Source organism: Cricetulus griseus, chromosome 8 (assembly GCF_003668045.3).
Source record: "Cricetulus griseus strain 17A/GY chromosome 8, alternate assembly CriGri-PICRH-1.0, whole genome shotgun sequence".
Taxonomy (NCBI): Eukaryota; Metazoa; Chordata; class Mammalia; order Rodentia; family Cricetidae; genus Cricetulus; species Cricetulus griseus.
In genome coordinates this window covers 30,475,334-30,495,191 of record NC_048601.1, presented here as the reverse complement: position 1 = coordinate 30,495,191, position 19,858 = coordinate 30,475,334, and the positions used below count along the sequence as shown (strand labels likewise).

At 50.7% G+C, this 19,858-nt stretch overlaps 1 protein-coding gene across 1 annotated transcript; it reads left to right on the top strand.

Annotated features, from left to right (window-relative positions):
* The first annotated feature begins 3,572 nt into the window (after positions 1-3,572).
* On the top strand, positions 3,573-18,067 carry Slc6a1 (solute carrier family 6 member 1). Its single transcript, XM_035448657.1, has 14 exons — positions 3,573-3,810; positions 4,113-4,244; positions 4,357-4,457; positions 5,494-5,603; positions 6,227-6,359; positions 9,052-9,186; positions 9,352-9,455; positions 9,865-9,989; positions 10,989-11,101; positions 11,257-11,388; positions 12,709-12,811; positions 14,132-14,232; positions 14,883-15,050; positions 15,839-18,067. Exons 1-14 carry the CDS (start codon positions 3,573-3,575, stop codon positions 15,941-15,943), a joined length of 1,800 nt encoding a protein of 599 aa, XP_035304548.1. The 3' UTR covers positions 15,944-18,067.
* Positions 18,068-19,858: the final 1,791 nt, after the last annotated feature.

Here is a 19,858-nt window from a genome sequence, read left to right as displayed (position 1 = left end):
TCATAGTGCCCAGCCTGCCATCACTGTGTTATCCCTGCTGGTATATTCCCACACGGTTGTAGCCGGAAGTGCTGGGTGCAAATCATCAGTCCACATGAAATGGTGAATATCCATGTAGTGCCTGAGATTTCCTGAGCCCCTGTCAGCCAGTGCAGGAGTTACCCTGCATGCCTCCATGCCTGGCCTTGATGTTCTCACCCTCCCCCCACACACACACACATTTATCCAGATAGGGGTCAGAGGGACAAGGCAGCTCACCCTGCATGAGCAGGTGCTGGAGAGTGCCAAGGTCAGACTCAGCAATAAGGTTGCTTTTGTACCAGGCAAGTCAGTCTCTGCATCCTGAATCCTTCCCCTGGCACCAGCGCCATCACACCAGCCTCCTTTGTTTATGTTCAGACTTAGATATGAAATCACAGCTCTTGGCTCTGCAGCTCTTTCTCAGATGCTGCAGGTGTTTGGATGAATCCAGATATACATTTCCAGAAAACAGAAATGGCAGCCTGGCTCCCTCAGGGCCTGCTCTTTCAAGGAGCTCTTCCTGGGACCCCTGGTTGAGGACTTGTGGATTGCCTTTCCTGAGGACCCAAGGAGCCAAGGAGTCTTAGAGCCACATGTGACCATCCTTGCCCATCAGTGCTGCTGTCACAGAATGCCACAAGCCAGTGTTGGATAATGACAACAACCTGGAGCCTCGTGGTTCTGGAAGCTGAGAGTCTGTGGCAGTCTAGAGGCACCAGAAGGGCTTTCTTGTTGAACCTTCCTGAGACATGCCGGGGAGTGGCTGAGAAGGTGGAATTCACTTTTGTAACAACTATTTCAGCAACAATGCCATTGGTGGAAGCTGAGCTTCACAACCAACCTGACTACCTCTGAAGCCATATAGGGACACTGGCATCCCAGAGCAGAGTAGCTGGGATAAAGGAACCTATCAGCATGATATCCTCTTCCTCTTCAGCAGCTGGCTCTCTCTGCCACACTTAAGTACAGGGTGGGCTGCCCAAGATGCCTCAGAGTCCCAAGTCTCTCTTTCTTCCCGCCAAGATCCCAGGGAAGGAATCTGACTGGCTAGCTTAGGTCACATGGTCAGACCTTGCCTGAGGTGATTGGATCATTCTGAATAAATATGGCAGCTGGAGCCTACTGGGATAGACAGTGGGACAACTGAAGACACGAACTGTGGTCACAAAAGAAGTGAGCCCATTTGTCTGTCTTCCCTGTCATCTGCATATCTTGATGCTGTAGCAGGCCTCATCTTCCACCTCCTGCTCTCTCCATCCTGGAAAGTACAGGCTGCCTCTGCCTGAGGCCACAGTTCTCCCTGAGGTGGCCAGGCCCAGTCAGAATGGAGATAGACACTCAGAACAAGCCCATCACTGTGCAGGAGGCTCAAACTGAGCGGCCACCTTGAGGAGAAACAGGGGTGGTCGTGAAGTATTCCCATGAGGAGGACACAGTGGTGCCGGGTAACAGGCTGCATGCAAGGGGCTCAAGGCCATGCACTGCACACAGGGCATCTGGGGCAGGTCCTAGGCACAACGCCCATGCTACCTATGGCTTTTGCTCATCTCCTATGTGGGAGCCATGGAGAAGCACTTCCTTCCTGTGTTCCAGTTTGTTCTGTGGGTTCCATAAGTTTAGTTTGTATTATTTTATTAAACAGCTTCTATAGAATGTTCTAGAAAAAATGTCAATACACAAAGGAGAAAATAAATTCCAGGAATGTCTGATGACATGTTTAGGGACAGAACCTTAAACAGGACCACTTGAAGAGTTTTCCAACCTCCACCTTCCTCACACTTAAAATATAGGGCACTTCCCTGTGCTCTGCCATCACTTTTTCTTATATATAACATTTCTGCAAGTTTATATGGCAATGGAGAAAAATATCAGCTAGAATAAACTTTAATTTTGTATGTTAAAAAAAGAAAAGAAAATATCAGCCCAGTTCCTGACTCCCAGCAGGTCCTGAGCATTGTCCCACCCCTGGTTTCTCCCCCCCCAAAAAAAATTATGGAACACCCTGCCCATTGCCACAGCTGTCCTAACACAGCCCACCCTGCATGTCTCTGCATCTGTGGGCCAGTTCTATGCTGCATGGGCTCACTGCAGTCACCCTGGCTGGGATGCTCTGCAGTCACGCACACAGCCTGTGTCTCAGCTGCTTCCCCTGCCTGTTGCCCCCTGCCAACAGCCGGGCACTTTTTGGTCTAGCCTGCCCACTCACCTCCCTGCCCATCTCCCCCTTCTGTTCTGCAGGCTCTGCGGAGGGAGCCTTTAGGAGAGGACCCACTGCAGAGACTGTCAGGTAAGATGAGCAACCGTGTGGAGCACTCTGCCAGCAAGAAGAGACAGGCCCCAGGGTATAGATGGGGAAACAGAAGTTCAGAGCAATCATGGAGATGGCTCAGTCAGTAAAGTACTTGAACTCAGAACCAACATGAGGCCCTGAGTTCAATCCCTAGCATAGTTGGAAAAGGCCAGGCATGGCCACATGGGCCTGTAACCCCAGAACTAGGAGGGTGGAGAGAAAAGGATTGCTGGAGCTTGTTGCCTGCTGGTGTAACTAAAAGAATTAGGATCTTTAGGTTCAAGGAGAGACCACATCTCAAGGAAATACGACTGGGCATGGCTAGGACTCCCAACAGCCTCCCTTGGCCTCTATGTGTGTTCCCAGATATGCTTGGGTTTCCCACACTCAGCCAGGTGTGGGGGTGTACACTTGTAATCCCAGCACGGAGGAGGCAGAGACAGGAGGATCCCAAGGGCTTGCTGGCCAGTCAGCCTAGGTGTTCCAGGCCAGCAAGAGACACTGAGAATTAATGGATAGCTACTGAGGAATGTCACCCAAGGTTGACCTCTGCCCCACATATGCACACACATACATGCACATGTGTACATGTGTGTACTCACGCGTGTGCATGTGCGCGCGTGCGCGCATACACACACACACACACACACACACACACACACACACACACACCAGAATCAGCTGGAGCACTAGTACTAGTACTCAGCTGGTAAAAGGCAGAGTGAACTCAGGACTGATCTGAGGGCAGTTTTATACCCATGCTACCTCTTTAACTAGAGTGTTAGAACATCTCGGGTGACGAAGGTCGGTAAAAGTCATGTAAGCCATGGCTGTTCCTCATTGAGGACAGGGTTGGTGTGTAAACACAAAAGATTATTTTTCTTTTCTGTTTGCTTTTCTAAGATTCACTGTACATCCCAGGCTCCCTTACCATGACCCTCCATCCTCAGCCTCCTAAGTATCCCACCAAATGTGGCTTCTTTTGCTTTTCCTCTCAACAGTCAAATGAGAGATGTGTGGCTGACCTAGCTTTAAAAGCTGGAGCAGAGCAGAGAGATTGAAGCACTTAGCTAAACTCACACAGTCCCAAAGTGGGTAATTAGAACTCAAAGCACCTTCAGGGTCCCCCTGCCCCTTATCTGTTACTTACTCTATCTTCCTACAATGACCCCAGGTCGCAAAGCTGCTGTCCACGTGGACTGGAGCTGACATCACACGCCCACCCACCAGGACCCCCGCTGCCAAGTTTGTGCTCCGAGACATGGCTACTGACAACAGCAAGGTGGCCGATGGGCAGATCTCTACTGAGGTCAGCGAGGCCCCGGTAGCCAGCGACAAGCCCAAAACGTTGGTGGTCAAGGTGCAGAAGAAGGCCGGGGACCTCCCTGACAGGGACACATGGAAGGGCCGCTTCGACTTCCTCATGTCCTGTGTGGGCTATGCCATCGGCCTGGGCAATGTGTGGAGGTTCCCTTACCTCTGCGGGAAAAATGGTGGTGGTAGGTGGCCACCTGGTGACCTCGGGGCCAGGGCTTTGCATCTTCTGGGTCTACCTTAAGGGAAGGAAGGGTCTTTGGGAACAGGTCCTATTTGCTGCCTCTTGTCCTTTTATTAAGAATTCCCAGTGACAGTTGTCTGCGGCAGTGATGTCAGAAGCTTCTGTCTCTTGCAAGAGTTTGAATGAAGGATGCCTTTGGGCCTGGGCCTTAGTCCTGGGTGTCCCAAAGGGACACATGGGAATTTTGTGTAGGAGCCAAAGCTTCTGGGGAGACTCAGGGCCATGAGTGTGTCTCTCCTCCAGGGGCCTTCCTGATCCCATATTTCCTGACGCTCATCTTTGCGGGTGTTCCTCTCTTCCTTCTGGAGTGCTCTCTAGGCCAGTACACCTCCATTGGAGGCCTGGGCGTGTGGAAGCTGGCTCCTATGTTCAAGGGTGAGTGTGGGGGGGGGGTGCTGGGCATGTGGAGGGGCCTCACCCAAAGTCCTCAGGGACGAAGAAGCCTCGGATCCATATCTGAGCATACCTTGTATGTGTCTCACCCCAGGTGTGGGCCTCGCTGCGGCTGTGCTATCCTTCTGGCTGAACATCTATTACATTGTCATCATCTCCTGGGCCATCTATTACCTGTACAACTCCTTCACCACGGTGAGTTGCTGCTGGTCAGGGCCTACATGGGCTATGGGGATCCCCAGTGTGCTCCGTGGGTAAGTCCTTGAATGAGGTGTATAGCTTGTCTCCTATCGTATCGTCCCTGGCCAGCCATACTGAGAGCCTCAGTGTAGCACTCTGGCATCCCACAACTGAATTCAATAGCCCATTTTTTATGGACTTAGAATGGCATGGGTTTGAATGCTGACTCTACTGTCTACCAGCTGTGCAATTTCAGGAACGAACTTAACTTCTCTTAGACCTCACTGCTCTCATCTATAAACGTGATCCAGCAATTCTGTTTCTGAGTCCAAAGAACCAAAAGTAGGGTCTCAGAAACACTGGGATCTATGCCATATGTTCACAGCATCATGTTTGTAAGAACCAACATTCAGAAGTAACCCAGGGTCCCCAGGGAACACATGTGACCGAATTGCATGTGTGTGGTGGAATATTTCTCAGTCTTAACAAAGGAAGAAACTCTGATTCATGTACTATGGGCATGAAACTTGAAGACAATAAGGCCGTCACAGAGAACAGATGCTCTGCGCGATTCCACCAGCATGTGGCCCTTAAAGTGGTCCGATTCCAAGAGTTAGAAGGCATCTCGGGGAGCAGGAAGGATGGGGAGTTAGTGAGTAACGGAGACAGTGTCTCTGGAAAGTGATGCTGCTTCATACTGTGTGTGCTTCATGCTGCTGGGCTACACAAGGAACAGCAGTGAATTTTACATGGAGGAAGGAAACGAAAAGTGAAACTTGCCCCATAAGTCATGTATGAAGAGCCTAGAGCTAGGCTGGACATGGGACAGACCCCGTCTGCTGCCGTCACCCACATGAACACAATGTAATTTGGAAGCTGGTTCTTGGTGGTGGGGGAGGGTAAGAGTTCCGAAGGGTGTGGTGAGATCTTGTCTATCTGCCCCTGAGAGCCACTGGGAAGGAGAGGTGGGAAAATGGTGATGAGGGTGGGCAGGGTGAGTGGAGTCCCCCCAGCCAGCATAGTGGGATCTGTCTATGCTCTGCTCTTGTAGACCCTGCCATGGAAACAGTGTGACAACCCCTGGAACACTGACCGCTGCTTCTCCAACTATAGCCTAGTCAATACCACCAACATGACCAGCGCTGTGGTGGAGTTCTGGGAGTGAGTGGGGACTGGGCACAGGGCTGGGGAGGGTGTGCCAGCTGGGTGGCAGCAGGTAATGTGCTTCTCTTTCAGCCATTCATCCCCGAATGTTTCTTGAACACCATTGCAGGCCAGGGTAATTAGAGACCCGAGCGTGTCAACAGGCATTGACAGCCTCAGATGACCCATACTGGCAGAGGATATACTGGGCAGGGGAGATGGCCTGAACCAGCCCACTTGCTATGACAGGTGGAAGGGGGGAGTCAGTGGGACAAGAGAAGGAGTGTCCGCATGCTCAGTGAGGGGAGCAGGTACAGAGGGTGCCAGGTGAGGGGCTGTGCCAGAAGCAAGGGCAAGCTATGGGGCTTGGGAGGTCTCTGTCATCTGTCCTCCAGATTCAGACAATAGGGTCATGTACACTACAAGGTCTCAGACAGGCGAGTGACCACATGGTCCTACCTGGGACTTAGGAGGATCACACTGTACAATCTTCAGAGTGAGTGTCATGGCTCCAAGGTCCCTGTCCAAATACAAGGTCATGGTGTCACCAGGACTCTGGGGAAGGTATAGTCTGTGTCGGAGCCCTGGTCACTCACCTCCCACTGGCCAGTGTGACCCTTTTCTTCTTCCTTTATCCCCAGGCGCAACATGCACCAGATGACGGATGGGCTGGACAAGCCAGGACAGATCCGCTGGCCACTAGCCATCACACTGGCCATTGCCTGGGTGCTTGTGTATTTCTGCATCTGGAAAGGAGTTGGTTGGACTGGAAAGGTAGGGAAGTGTGTGCATAATGGGGGCACACAGAAGAGGGGGACAGTTCTATAGGAGGAGGTGCGTCCTGGGCCAGGGCCCATGACTCCTACAAGCTCCATCTAACCTTATTTAAGGCCCTGTCAGGTCTCTGTGCCTGGATTCCATCTTGTGAAATGAGACAAGCCAGTGCCAGGGTTACACACACCACTAGCTTGATGAAGCCATCAGATGACAGGTATTGTTCCAGGGTCACTGAACCAGCTTCTCCTGGTAGTTGTTCTGTGCCACCCTGTGTCCAGTACAGGGACCCAGAGATGCTATCTTCTGTCCTGACCCATGGATGAGGGATGAATGGCTACAGGCACACATCCCCAAGTTCAGACCCCTGCATAGTAACTAGTTGGCTCTGTGACCAGGGGCATGTCACCCTGACTCCCCCAAACTCATTTCCCTCCTGTGCAATAACATATACCCAGTGATTCATTGGCACCTGTCAGGATCACCAGTATTATGGAGGGGACTTGTCATTTCCATCTTACACAAGTGCAAATGGGGACCAAGCTGGGACATCGGGCTGGAGCCATCTGGGCACTGACTCAGGGGGCAGCTGGCTTCAAGTCCTGTTGAGGAGTTTGGGGACAGAGTTATCTGACTTACTTCAGACTCTGGTCTGAAGGGAGCAGAGGTGGTGTACACCTGTGGTGCAGTCTAGTAGGCCCTGGGACAGACCAAGTCCTCACATCCTGTGCTGGAGTCAGAAGACCTCTCATCTGTCCCCAGGACTAGGGCAAGCAGAGGCAGGGATCGGGCCCTTCCAGGTTAACTCCAGGACGCAGAATAGTGGGGGCTTTGTTCAGAGCTTCCGAGGAAAGTTAGAACCTTAGCGCCCCAGGGAATAGCCATGTATAATTGGACAAATTCCAAGACCCCTCTGAGCTTCAGTCCTCTCATCCGTTAGTGCCTGAGAGACAACCTTTGCAGAATGCTGGCCAATTTCCTCTACATGGAAACTCAGTGGTTAGTACCAATTATAACCATTGGTGGTGGTGGGTGACCAGAATTCTGGTTATTTATCAGGGACATAGAGTGGGGGCCTCCCCCACTGTATCATTTAGGGATGTTGACCCATCTGCCTGTCCTTCAACAAGTTTCTATTGAACACCTTCTGTGTGCTCAGCCTCCTGCTGATCATGGAGAGTAGGGAAATACAGACAGATGTATTGAGTATGGCCTGTGTCCTCATACAACCAGCCTCTTTGCTCATCAGGGTTGAAAATCATAACCATTTGTTAGACAAACAAAAACAAGGCTCAGCGAAGGTAAAAAAAAAAAATGACCCAAAGTTACACAGCCTGCTGGTCCTACTGATGACTGAGTGCTCTTTTTAAAGTTGTTTTTTCATGGTTTTCAGCTGCTGAGGAATCTGAGAGTTCAATAAGAGGGATAAGGGTAGTGGGGATCACATCAGACTTGGGGGCAACCAAGATAAAAAAGAAGCTCAGTGCACAGGCCAATTTCTGACAGAAGAAAGTTTAGACAGCTCTGCTTAGCACAGAGGCCACTGTGCCCTGCCAGCTGCAGTTCCATCTCCAGAGGGTTCTTAAGCAATGTAAGTCACAGCTAGGAAAAGTTGATGGTATTAGATTCAGTAATTGCACGCTGGAAGTTTTCCCAAGCGTGAAATAACACTTTTTCAGATAAAAAAAAAATTGTATACAGACGGGTTCAGTGTTGCGTTTAGATCCCTGTATAGCTGGAAAGCCATAGGGGGAGCTGGCATTGCCCAAAGGACCTTCTGTAATTAAAGATCATTTTCTTCCTGAGACAGCGAGGCAGCGTTTAGGAGCTGAGCAGGAATGAACCTGGCCTGTGTGTTTTAGCTTCACATACATCAAAGAGGTGACTCAGTCATTTGAGCCCTTTTTACAAGGGCATGTGGTCAGCCACACAGAAAAAGTGAAGAACTGAAATGTCACGTGGTTGTCAGATAGCTACAGAGTCCACTGGATGTCACAGATGGCTTTAAGCATTGGGAGAGCAGAGATGCCAGCCATGTGTGGCCTGTCCTTCACATATCTACTAGGAGCTGTCTACGGGACCTTGTGTGCATGTCCACATGGACTTTCAACTTTTCCTGTTATCATATGTGTTACTTGGATAATGTAGAATTAAAAACAACAACAACAAAAAAACAAACAGGTGGGGTCTGAGTATGGTGGTACACATCGCATCTCTAATCTCAGCACTCCAGAGAGGCAGAAGTAGGTGGCTGTTTGAATTCCAGGCCAGTGAGGACTACATAATGAGATCTTGTCTCAAACAAAAACAAACAAAAAACCCAAACAACAATTGGAGATCACTCCCATAACTCAAACACTCAGAAGGATGAGGCAGGAGGATCATTGTGAGTTTGAAACCAGCCCTGAGCTTCACAGAGAATTCCAAGCCTCTAACAGCGGGTGGGGGTAGGGAGGTATCTCCTCCCAGAAGGGTGTGTCTTCCTCCTTGCCTGACCACACAGACAGGCCCTAGTCTTATAGGCCAGGGAGAAGAGACAGAAGACAGAAATGGGGAAGCCGGCACTGAGGAGGGGCTTCAGAAAGGTGGGCATGCCTAGAAGGCTAGGAATCCCAGTCAGGGGGAGGTTCCCGGAGGAGGAACTGATCTGGTGCTTCAGAGAAGATGCAGCCCTGCCGTCCTTTGCTCCTAGGTGGTCTACTTCTCTGCCACGTATCCCTACATCATGCTCATCATCCTGTTCTTCCGTGGAGTGACGCTGCCTGGGGCCAGGGAGGGGATCCTCTTCTACATCACGCCCAATTTCCGCAAGCTGTCAGATTCTGAGGTGAGCGCCCCACCACGCACTGCCCTGCCCCACCAGGTCCACAGGGCACACTGGAGCCGCTAAGTACCTAACTATGTCAGGTGGAGCTGAGGACTCCTGCGCTGTCGAGCTGCGATGATGATTCTGTACTTAATTGGTTCTGAGATTCTGATCGTCTGCCCACAGGTGTGGCTCGATGCAGCTACCCAGATCTTCTTTTCCTACGGGCTGGGCCTGGGGTCCCTGATCGCTCTCGGAAGCTACAACTCTTTCCACAACAATGTGTACAGGTGCGAGGGGGCGGGTCCTGAGGCTTCCTTCCTGACTAAGCCCCTGATCAGGCCTTCCTGGGAGAGGCACATTGAGGCCACGCCCAAGGAATGCATGCCGATCTCTCTGCCTCCTTGCCTGTTGTCACACACTGGAGACCATGCTTTTCCTTTAAGACTACATTCCTTGTGGATCCCAAGCTCCAAGGCCACGCCTTCTGTAGTCACACCTACCCTGGCTATTTACATATTAGGTCCCTCTTTACCCTCTTAGGCGACCCCTTCTTGCTCTACTCTGCCTGTCTTGCTCTGAAATTTCCCTTCTAGGGCCACGAGACCCTGTAGTTCCTCTTCTAGAACCTTCCCTTCCCTTCCTTTGGAGGCTAGCCTATAGCCCCTCCCCCTTCTCACGCGCCCTCCTGCCCTTCAGGGACTCCATCATCGTCTGCTGCATCAACTCCTGCACCAGCATGTTCGCTGGCTTTGTCATCTTCTCCATCGTGGGCTTCATGGCTCACGTCACCAAGAGATCCATCGCTGATGTGGCAGCCTCAGGTTAGCACTTTAGCTGGGGAAGGCAGGGCTTGCCATGATGGTGTGTGTGTTGTCATGAGGATGTGTGTACATCCAGCTGGGACATGGTCACCTCCATGACACAAAGTGCTTCAGGCCAGACTTTTGCCATAGCTCTAAAAACATTGTCACTGTGTAGGTTGTGCCCACTCTGCTCCCCTGGTCACCAGTGCCAAAGCCAGGAAGACCCTCAATGACTGACCCATTTTCTCTTTTGGCCAAGGCAAGTCATAGCAGAGGGACTGTGTCCCTAGAAGGGGCCCCTGGGGTTCAGAAAAGTGATGTGACTTGTCCCTTGGGGAATTGGGTTGGCCATGCTCTCTGCTGAGGTTCTTGCCTCACCCACAGGGGAACTCCCTCCTCCAAGCTCACTTTCCTGGAACTCTCCAGCTTGTCACCTCCCCCCCTCTGCCCCAGAGCCACACCCTGGAAGATCGCAGTATCCTCACAGGGGGTTCTTCTGAGCTCAGCCATCCCCTCTGGAGTCTTCAGCCCCACACTTCCCCAGCCCCAGCTCCAGACAGACATCCCCCATCTGCTCCACCCTGTAACTTCCCACCTCATGAAGGGGTCAGCTGCCCTAAGCCAAACAAAGCCTTAGCCTCCTCCCACCGCCCCCATCTTCCACAAGTGCATCAGTGTCTGCCCTCCACCTGCCTCCTTCGTGTATCTCCATCCATCCTGTCCACACCCACACTGTCCCTGCCACTGGAGGGTGGCCATAGCTCTGTACCACCTGTCAGTCTTCCCCCTCAGTGCTGGGTCTCACTGCTTCCTAAGGGATGACAATGCAAACACAAGGTTACCCAAAGGATGAACTGAAGTCAAAATGAGCAGTGTCTGGGGTCTACTGGGTGTGCTGGGTATGTGTGCCGTGTTGTCAGGTGTGGCGGGTGTACTGGCATGTCGGTGTGGTGCTGGGTGTGCTGGTGGCACTCAGTCTCTCCCTTTCCTCTGTTTTGCCCCCACCCCACCCCACAGGCCCTGGATTGGCATTTTTGGCATACCCTGAGGCTGTGACACAGCTGCCCATCTCTCCCCTCTGGGCTATCCTCTTTTTCTCCATGCTGCTGATGCTGGGCATTGACAGCCAGGTGAGTCCCCAACAGCACTGTGAGGACCCCCATCAGGGCCAGCCTGGCCTTGGTTAGTCCCCATAGTGCCTGGAAGGCCTGATCCCTCCTGTTTTTGAGTGGGTGAGTAGAGGCTGGCTGCAGTAAGTGGCTGACCCCATCCTTCCCCCAACAAGTTCTGTACCGTGGAGGGCTTCATCACTGCCCTGGTGGATGAGTACCCCAGGCTCCTCCGCAATCGCCGAGAACTCTTCATTGCTGCTGTGTGCATCGTGTCCTACCTGATTGGCCTCTCTAACATCACCCAGGTAGGCTGACCAGCATCTGATATGCCTCAGATGTTCCCCCAGGGCTTGGCACATCTTTTCATGCCAGGAAACATGTTTGCTCTCCAGTCCTTGGGCCTCCTTCCTCAGGGTTAGCCTACACCACCATCTTTCTCTGCACTGAGCACCATCGCCTATGCATACCACTGTGAGATCCATGGTGTCCCAGACTGATGGGAGAAGCAGAATTTGAACTAGAAAGTATAGGATAAATCTAGGGAATGTAGACCATCCTAGCCATAACCACCTGCTTCCTGGAGGAAGAGAAAGGGGTAACATAAGAATGGAGGTGGTGTGGGAATGGGGGTGGGGTGGGGATGGGGTGATGTAGGGATGGGGTGGTGTGGGGATGGGGAAACTGAGAAGGTAGAGAGGATGAGGTAACTGAGGGGGTGAGCAAATGGAAGGGATGGGGAGATGGAGGATGAGGGGGATTGGGGAATGAGCTTGCAAATGCTCACAGAAATGAGTCAGAGTCAAATGGGGGAGTGGGGCCTTTGACAGGGCCTTTGGCAAGTCCATACTGGTTATCTCAGAGAGAAATGCCGAGCACACCTGCTGTGGAATAGCATGACCCCCGGATTCAGCAGTTATCATGATGGGCACTGCCATGTTGGTTTTCCAGGGGGTTGTGTTTTATGAGTCAAAACTAACAGACATATTAGCTTCTTTCTGAGAGGAGCACCAGGAGAGAAATGGATAGTAGAATCAAGAGTGACCAGCAAGGGTAGGGGTCTCTACCTCACACAAGGTAACTAGGAGAGGCCTCTCTAAGCCAGTGACCATTGACCTGAGACTTAAGAGACAATGCAGGGCTAGTGCTGGGTTTGGGGGTGGGGAATCTTACAGAAGCAGGCAGAATAGGCACAATGGCCCTGTAGTGGGAATGCATCTGTACAGCCGGAGGAACAAGAGGAGGCCACTGTGGCAGAGGCAGAGAGTGGGAGGGTGGATGGGGTTGTCAAACCAGACTTTGCAGGCTTTGTGATTAGATTTTATTTAAAACAATTGTTCTACCTATTGTTTTGTGTGAGTCAGGTGAAGGTTTACGCAGGAAAGGAGAATCACTGATATATGTTGGTGATGGCTTGGCTGATTTTCCAGACCTACTGAAAGCCCCCTGGAAATGGGCATCGTCCCCCACCACCCAGACAGTGAGCAGCCACAGACTCCAGGAGTTGGCTTTACTCAAAGCCTTCCTGCTGCAGTGTGCCTAATCTCTGCCTCTTTGGGCTCTTGGGGCTAGGGGAGTGTATGTAGAGATGGAGTCATGTCTCCACTTTATCCCTTTGTCTCTTTCAGGGCGGCATTTATGTCTTCAAACTTTTTGATTATTACTCTGCCAGTGGCATGAGCCTGCTGTTCTTGGTTTTCTTTGAGTGTGTCTCCATTTCCTGGTTTTATGGTGAGAACCAGCCCCCTTCCTTCATTTATCCATCCATCCATCCAATCATTGTTCATCAATGATATCTTGACTACTAAACCTTTAATTCGCCCTTTAAACACTTCCACAAGCTAGTTTAACACACAGGCTAGCTACCCTGTTTAGAAAGTGTGACTGGGACAGTTTCATCCACTCATTTAAAGTGCAAGCCAGGGTTTATAGAGATGGCTCAGAGGTTAAGAGCACTTGCTGCTCTTGCAGAGAACCTGGGTTCAGTTCCCAGTGCCCCCCCCCCCCATGGAGACTCACAATCTCCTGCACTAGAAACCCAAATCCTTATTCTGGCCTCTGTGAACACTGCATGAACATGGTGCAGAATACATGTAGACAAATACTTATGCCCATGAAATAAAAATAAATTTTAAAAAATAAAATGGAAGCCATCATGACTTCATAAATTTGAGGATAAAAAGATTGGTTTGAAATTTTATTAGGGGGCTAGCGAGATGGCTCAAAGTGCTTGCTACCAAGTCTGTCAACCTGAATTCAAGCCCCTGACCCACCTGTGGGGTGAGATAAGTAGCTCTCACAAGTTGTGCTCTGACTTCCACATGTACCTCCCCATGCACAGACAAGGAAATGTGAAAAAAAATTTATCTGAAAAACTTTACAATTTTTTAAGACCTGTGCTTAATGACTGCAAGACTATATATGGTTACAGGTGTGAACTGTTTTAGAACAAATCACAAAGGAAGAGTCTAATTTATTTGTGTCTTATGAGATCAAAGTTCCCCAAATGACTGCCTGGGAGTTCAAAGATCTAAGAATGTCCTTCCCAAATACCAGCGATCTCATCAGGTGTGCCTTTGGAAAGAACCTACTCTCCATCCTCCACCTACACCATCACCCTCCTCCCAGCACTGTCCCTTCCCCCTCCTGATGGGTCTCCTTGCTCTGTGGCTTCCCACAGTCAGCAGTGGCCTGCTCTGTTTTGAGGGCTTCAGATTTTCTTTTACACACAATCAGTTTCTCACAGTAAGACCGCCATGGGGAAATGTGCCCCCCACCCTTGACAAAGCCACTGAAGGCGTGGCTGGGACAGGTGTCTATGGGAGGGGCACCAGGCACTAGGCAGGCGTGCCTTTACATATTTACGTGTTCCGGTGCTATAGGAATTGAGCAAAACCAAAGCAATATCCCATATAAGAAACTAGGACACTAAGGTTCATAGAAGTGAGGGGACTTGCTCATGGCCACACATGGAAGAAGTGGTAGAACTGGGTCCTAGACCACGGTCCTGGAAGCTGTTCCCTGCCTTCTGCTTTTATGCCCATGTCACAGGTGTCAACCGGTTCTATGACAACATCCAGGAGATGGTTGGCTCCAGACCCTGCATCTGGTGGAAGCTGTGCTGGTCCTTTTTCACACCCATCATTGTGGCGGTAAGGATGGGGCTTGACCAGCGCCTGGCATGAGGCTATCCCACTGGAATAAGGCTAGCTTATTGGGATGAGGCTAACACTTGGGGTACAGACATCTCAGGTCCCTGAAGAAACTTTTGGAAGTAAACGCAGGATAAAGCTCTCCAGGGCTCCTGCTCTCTTCAAGTAACACTTCCCGCTTCTGTTTGTTGGACATCTGTGTCAAGCCCTGTTCAGGAACAATCACATGACCCTATCCTCACAGCCTCAGCCAATCAGACTGTTGTCCTGAGTCACCACAGAGAGAACCGAGCTCAACCAGCGCTGCCTAACTCAGGAGCCCAGGTTCCAGACACACAGAAGCTTCTCTTCCTCAGCAAGTCTCATCTCCTCCATGAGAGGTGCTGAGGTCCTGAGAACCCTGGCGGAGACACCTCGGGTCCTTGAGATGGGGACCAGGCTGTTGCCTACATTGTGCCCTGTATTAAATCATGGTGATTTATAGAGGGCATCCAGCCCACTATACTGGCTAGTCTGCAGGCAGGGGCTCCCTCCCCAGGCCTTTTCCAAAAAGGGAGTTCTGCTTTACTGCTGCCTTACCTGCACAGTGGCAGGATAGGGCCTTGCTTGGTCCAGCCCCTGGGACTGACTGTGCCCTTCTCCATCCATAGGGTGTGTTTCTCTTCAGCGCTGTGCAGATGACGCCCCTTACCATGGGAAGCTATGTTTTTCCCAAGTGGGGCCAGGGCGTGGGCTGGCTCATGGCCCTGTCCTCCATGGTGCTCATCCCCGGGTACATGGCTTACATGTTCCTTACCCTAAAGGGCTCTCTGAAGCAGGTAAGCTCTTCTGCAACTCGAGGGAACTCAGGGTCTAGTTGGGAATGCCTGAGTCAGCAAGCCAGCACCGTTTAGAGTAACAGAGTACACCTCTGAGGCATTGGGGACCTGCCTGGGTTGGGGAGGATTAGGGTGACTTCCTGGAAGCCTGACGATAAGCCAGGCTAAGTGGTAGAAGCAGAAAGAATGTTCTCAGGAGGGTAGGATGGGAAGCTTGTACAAAGGTCAAGGGGTCAAAATGCCATAAGGTAAGCTGGAGGGAGATCAGTGTGGCTCGAGGGCAGAAGGAGGAAGCGAGTGGGGGTCAGAGTAGGTTGTGTAAGAATCTGAAAGGAAGGCTGTGGTGGGCAGAGCTACAGCATGTGTAAAGGCCCAGAGGCACAAGCCTGACTGGGGAATCTGAAGAGCAGAGGGCAGAGGTGGCTGAGGTGGCTAAGTGAGGAGGGGAGAATCGGAGATGGGGAGACAGTGAGTCCGAGAGGTGGCTTTCACACTCAATGAAACCGGTGTCTACTGGATCCTGAAACATGGAGGAGGCCATTCTGACCAGCTTCCTGCTGCTATGCTACGGACGGAGCAGAGGCAGGCGAGGTCAAGAGAGGCATCAGAGGACCCGTCCGGAGCCTCCGGTCATGCAGATGAGAGCAGGGTGTTCTGGCCAGGTAGCCTCCACCATGTGAGGCACTTGGCTCTCTAGTGAGGAGACTGGATCTGGGTTTGGTGGAGGGGGAGGGATGGGACGGGCTAATCCCCAGTGCAGGGAGCCTCACCATCACCCCTGCCCACAGCGCCTCCAGGTCATGATTCAGCCCAGCGAAGATATCGTGCGCCCTGAGAATGGTCCTGAGCAGCCGCAGGCTGGCAGCTCAGCCAGCAAGGAGGCCTACATCTAGGGGTGCAGCCCCCTCATCACCCCAACACTGGCACCCTGGCCAGGCTGTACCCACACCCCTTGAAGACTGAAGATGCTCTTTGTCTCCACCTACCTCAAGGGGCGGGTCCAGACACCATCACCATGCAGAGAGGGGAGGTGGGGGACAGTCTGCCCCTGGGTGGACCCTACATGGGCAGCCACCCCTGGGGGCTTTCACAGAGGCCTGGTGACTTTTCCTTCAGGCCCCACAGCAGAAGCAGGTGGCTGGCCTTTGTAACTGCCACTGTAGCTCATTTTTATGCTGCCAGAGAGGGTGACAGCTGAGGCCACACACTCCTGGCTTTTAATCATATTCAGACTGTTGTCCTGTGCCCCAACCGTAGACTGTTATCCAGACTTTCCTATCCATTTGGCTCTTAACTGGTCATGGACCAGGGCTACAGCCTTTTGTTCGTAGCCCCTGGGAGCCAGCCTCTTTCCTTCCCAATCTCTCCTTCCCGAGGCAGCTGCACAGATCACCCCCAGACACCTCTGTGGCTGTTCACAGAGCAGTACGGAGAGGGTCTCTGTCCCTGTGACCCTGTGACCCGGGCAGCTCAGTGCCCTCTGCTCCACCTCCCCAGGTGACCCTAACAGCAGCAGCCTATCCAGAAGGGCCGTGTGTGCTAAGGAGAATTTTTAAAAAATTAAGAAGCCACAAGCACAACTGCCTGGTTTTTTTGTTTTGTTTTGCTTTTTGTTTTTTGTTTTTTGTTTTTTGTTTTTTTTGGTCACCATTCCAGGACTTTCCCCAAGTGGGAGCTCTGGTTCCTCTGAGCTGCCCAGTTTTGCACAAACAATGGCCAAGGAAACCAAGGTGATGGTTCTGTCGAAATCAGGACCAATCCAGCTGGCCCTGGTTTCCCTCTTAGATTGTCACTGCCACTCTGTTGTTCTGATGTCCCTTCTTACCTTTCTGAAAAATTCCTCAAATATATATGACCACTAATGGAGGAGGGTTTAGCCAGAGGCCCTGCCCACCCTACCCTGACACTGGGCCTCCCTTGCTAACCTGCTCCAGAGGGAAATGTCACATGTCCCTTCTGGCCTTGGGCTCTGTGTAGGTGAAGCCAGTGGAGACAATTTCTGGAAAGTTCCAGCAGCTCAGCTTCTCTCCTCTGCCGAGAGGACGGGCTCCCATGTAGCAAAGCGTATGTCTTGTCCCGTAGCTCCTTAGCTTGACAGCTCACAAACTGTGTTTATGACTAATCCTTAATAACTATGGTGAATAACTGTGACCGTGGGTTTTTTTGAATCTCTTGTCATTCTCATCCAAAAGTGACCAGCACACCAGTTCTTGCAATAAGCTATCTCCCTCAGAGCATTAAGCACACTGTAGAGAATGCAAACATGTATGCACATAGAAATGCACACACATGCATACCCATCCTCACATGTGGCACTTGGCATCCCGTGTGATAGTGTGTAGGCAATCTACCAGCTCTTCTCGAGGCCACCTGTAAAGGGGTCGTGTGGTTGAGGACTCTGCCTGCTCAGTGGAGACTCTGTGACCAGCTTGCACAGGTGCCTGTCACCAGAGTCCTGGATGTGGAATGCAAGGACCCTCCACTGTGTCTTGTGGCCCCATCGTCCCTCCCCCTGTGTATGAAGCCCTTTAGGATAAGGGCAGGAGATTTCCTTCTTGCTGCTCGTTGTTCTTAGATGTGAAACTCAGAACGAGTCTTTCTGAGATAAGTGCAGTATATTTCATGTTTGCAAGCACCTCTGAGATGTTTGGCAAGAAATCCCCCGATTTCCACCCAAACTTACCTTATAGAGCACAACATTAAGGGTCGTACAATTACTGTGAGAACTGTGAATATGTGTAACTTTTCTTTTTTAGTTTTTGCCCAGAGGGAAAAAGATAATTGTATTATCATATATGCTTTTTTTGCAATAAGGATTTATTCTCAGAACACCAAGTAAATTTATCTCTATATAAAAAGTATATGTAATATATGACTATTCAGACTATATACAGAGCCTGTTTTAAAAAAAATTACAGTATTATTTAGTAAAATTATCTGTTCTATGGACCAAATGTAAAATATTTATACATGAAGATGTGTTTTAAATGTCTATAAATGATATCACAACTAGAGCACGGGCGTTATGTAAGTTTCTAAGAATTTAGAGGAAAAATAATAAAGGTTCTATGATATTCACTGTGTTCGTTACTTTTCTGTTGCTGTGACGAAGTACCATGACCAAGACAGCTTGCAAAAGACAAGGGTTATTTGGGCTTACGGTTCCAGAGGAATAAGAGTCCAGCATGGCGGGTAAGCTGCAAGCATGGAGGCAGGAGCAGGAAGAGAAGGGCTAACATCTTGAATACAAGCACAAAGTAGAGAGAGCAAACTGTAAGTAGGTGAGGCTGTTTACTCCCAGCCCTTCCCACAGTGGTGTACCTCCTTCAGCAAGTTTGTACTACCCGAACTTCCTCAAGCAGGGCTACCAGCTGTGCACTAAGAGTTCAAATGCCTGAGACTCTGGGAGATAGTTCTCTTTTCTTTTTCTTTTTAAAATTTGTATATTTATTTATTTACTCATTTATTATGAGTGCTCTGTCTGCATGTTTAACCTGCACACCAGAAGAGAGCATCAGATCCAACTATGGATGGTTGTGAGCCACTGTATGGTTTCTGGGAATTGAACTCAGGACCTCTGGAAGAGCAGCCATCTCTCCAGCCCTGACTGTTCCCTTTTCAAACCGTCACACATACTGCAGCCCTTCCTTTCATAGGAAGGGGAACATACAATAGTCTATTTTCTTGAAACAACACAACAAGGACATAAACTAACTCTGTCTCAGACCAAGAGATATCTGGGCTCAGAGCCCACTGCAAAAGCTGCGTTTTCCTCAAGCAATGTGTAATGCTGGAGGAAATGACTTGGAGCTGTGTAGTGGAGGCACTCTCAATGTGTCGACCAAATAAAGATCTAAGCTGGAGGTGGCTAGAAGCACCTTTAATTAAAGGCGCACACCTTTAATCCCAGCACTCAGGGGCAGGCGGATCTCTGTGAGCTCAATGCATTGACTTAATGCTTTCTTCAGAATTTAAATTGTTAAATTGTATTTAGAAAAATGTGACCTTGGGCAGAGATGTTGCAAGCATGGCTAGACTAGATTCCTAGTCATGTTTCATCCAGGGTTTACTAATTGTAGGCATGCCGTCTTCTCTGGCACCCCACCCCCCCGACGCTACTTCCTCCTCCTTCCCTTCCTCTGTCAGTCAGATCAGTCTAGGATGAGAAACTGCTGTGAATACCATGGAATAAGAGGCTTATTAAGGGATGTAGTCCTTAGATAACTGTGAGAAGGGTTGGGAAATAAGAGCCTCAAAGAAGGACTTGAGTGACAAGTGACTATATTCCACAGTCCTTGCCACCTCTTGGGCATGCTGCTTCCAGCTGCCCCGCCAGGGCACTGCACTCCATGGGTGGGTCCAGAACAAGACTGAAAATCTGTACAGTGTAGACAAGTGCATCCACCACTGGGTCACCCTGGCCTCAGAAAGCCCTGAAGGGTCTCTGTCCACTGGAACCAAGAACTTGCTTTGAGTCTTAAAAGAAGACCCTCACAGAAACATGAATTGGGCTGGTGAGATGAAGAGTTCAATTTCCCAAACCCACATGATGGAAGGAGAGAACCAACTCCTCCAATGTGGCCTGACCCTTGCCCACCTCCACCCCGGCGTACCTATGGATCACCTCCCTTTGCCTAGGGAGCCCCTCTCCTCCTTCCCCCTGTTGTCCCTCCCTATCCTCTGCAGTCCTGCTACCTGTCTGGTTCCAGGCCACCCTGAAGTGAGGGGCTTTGATTTGCCCTCACATCAGGCAGGAAGAGATGGCACTGGCCTGAGGCCCACCACTGTGGAGCTGGGAGTCACTAGGC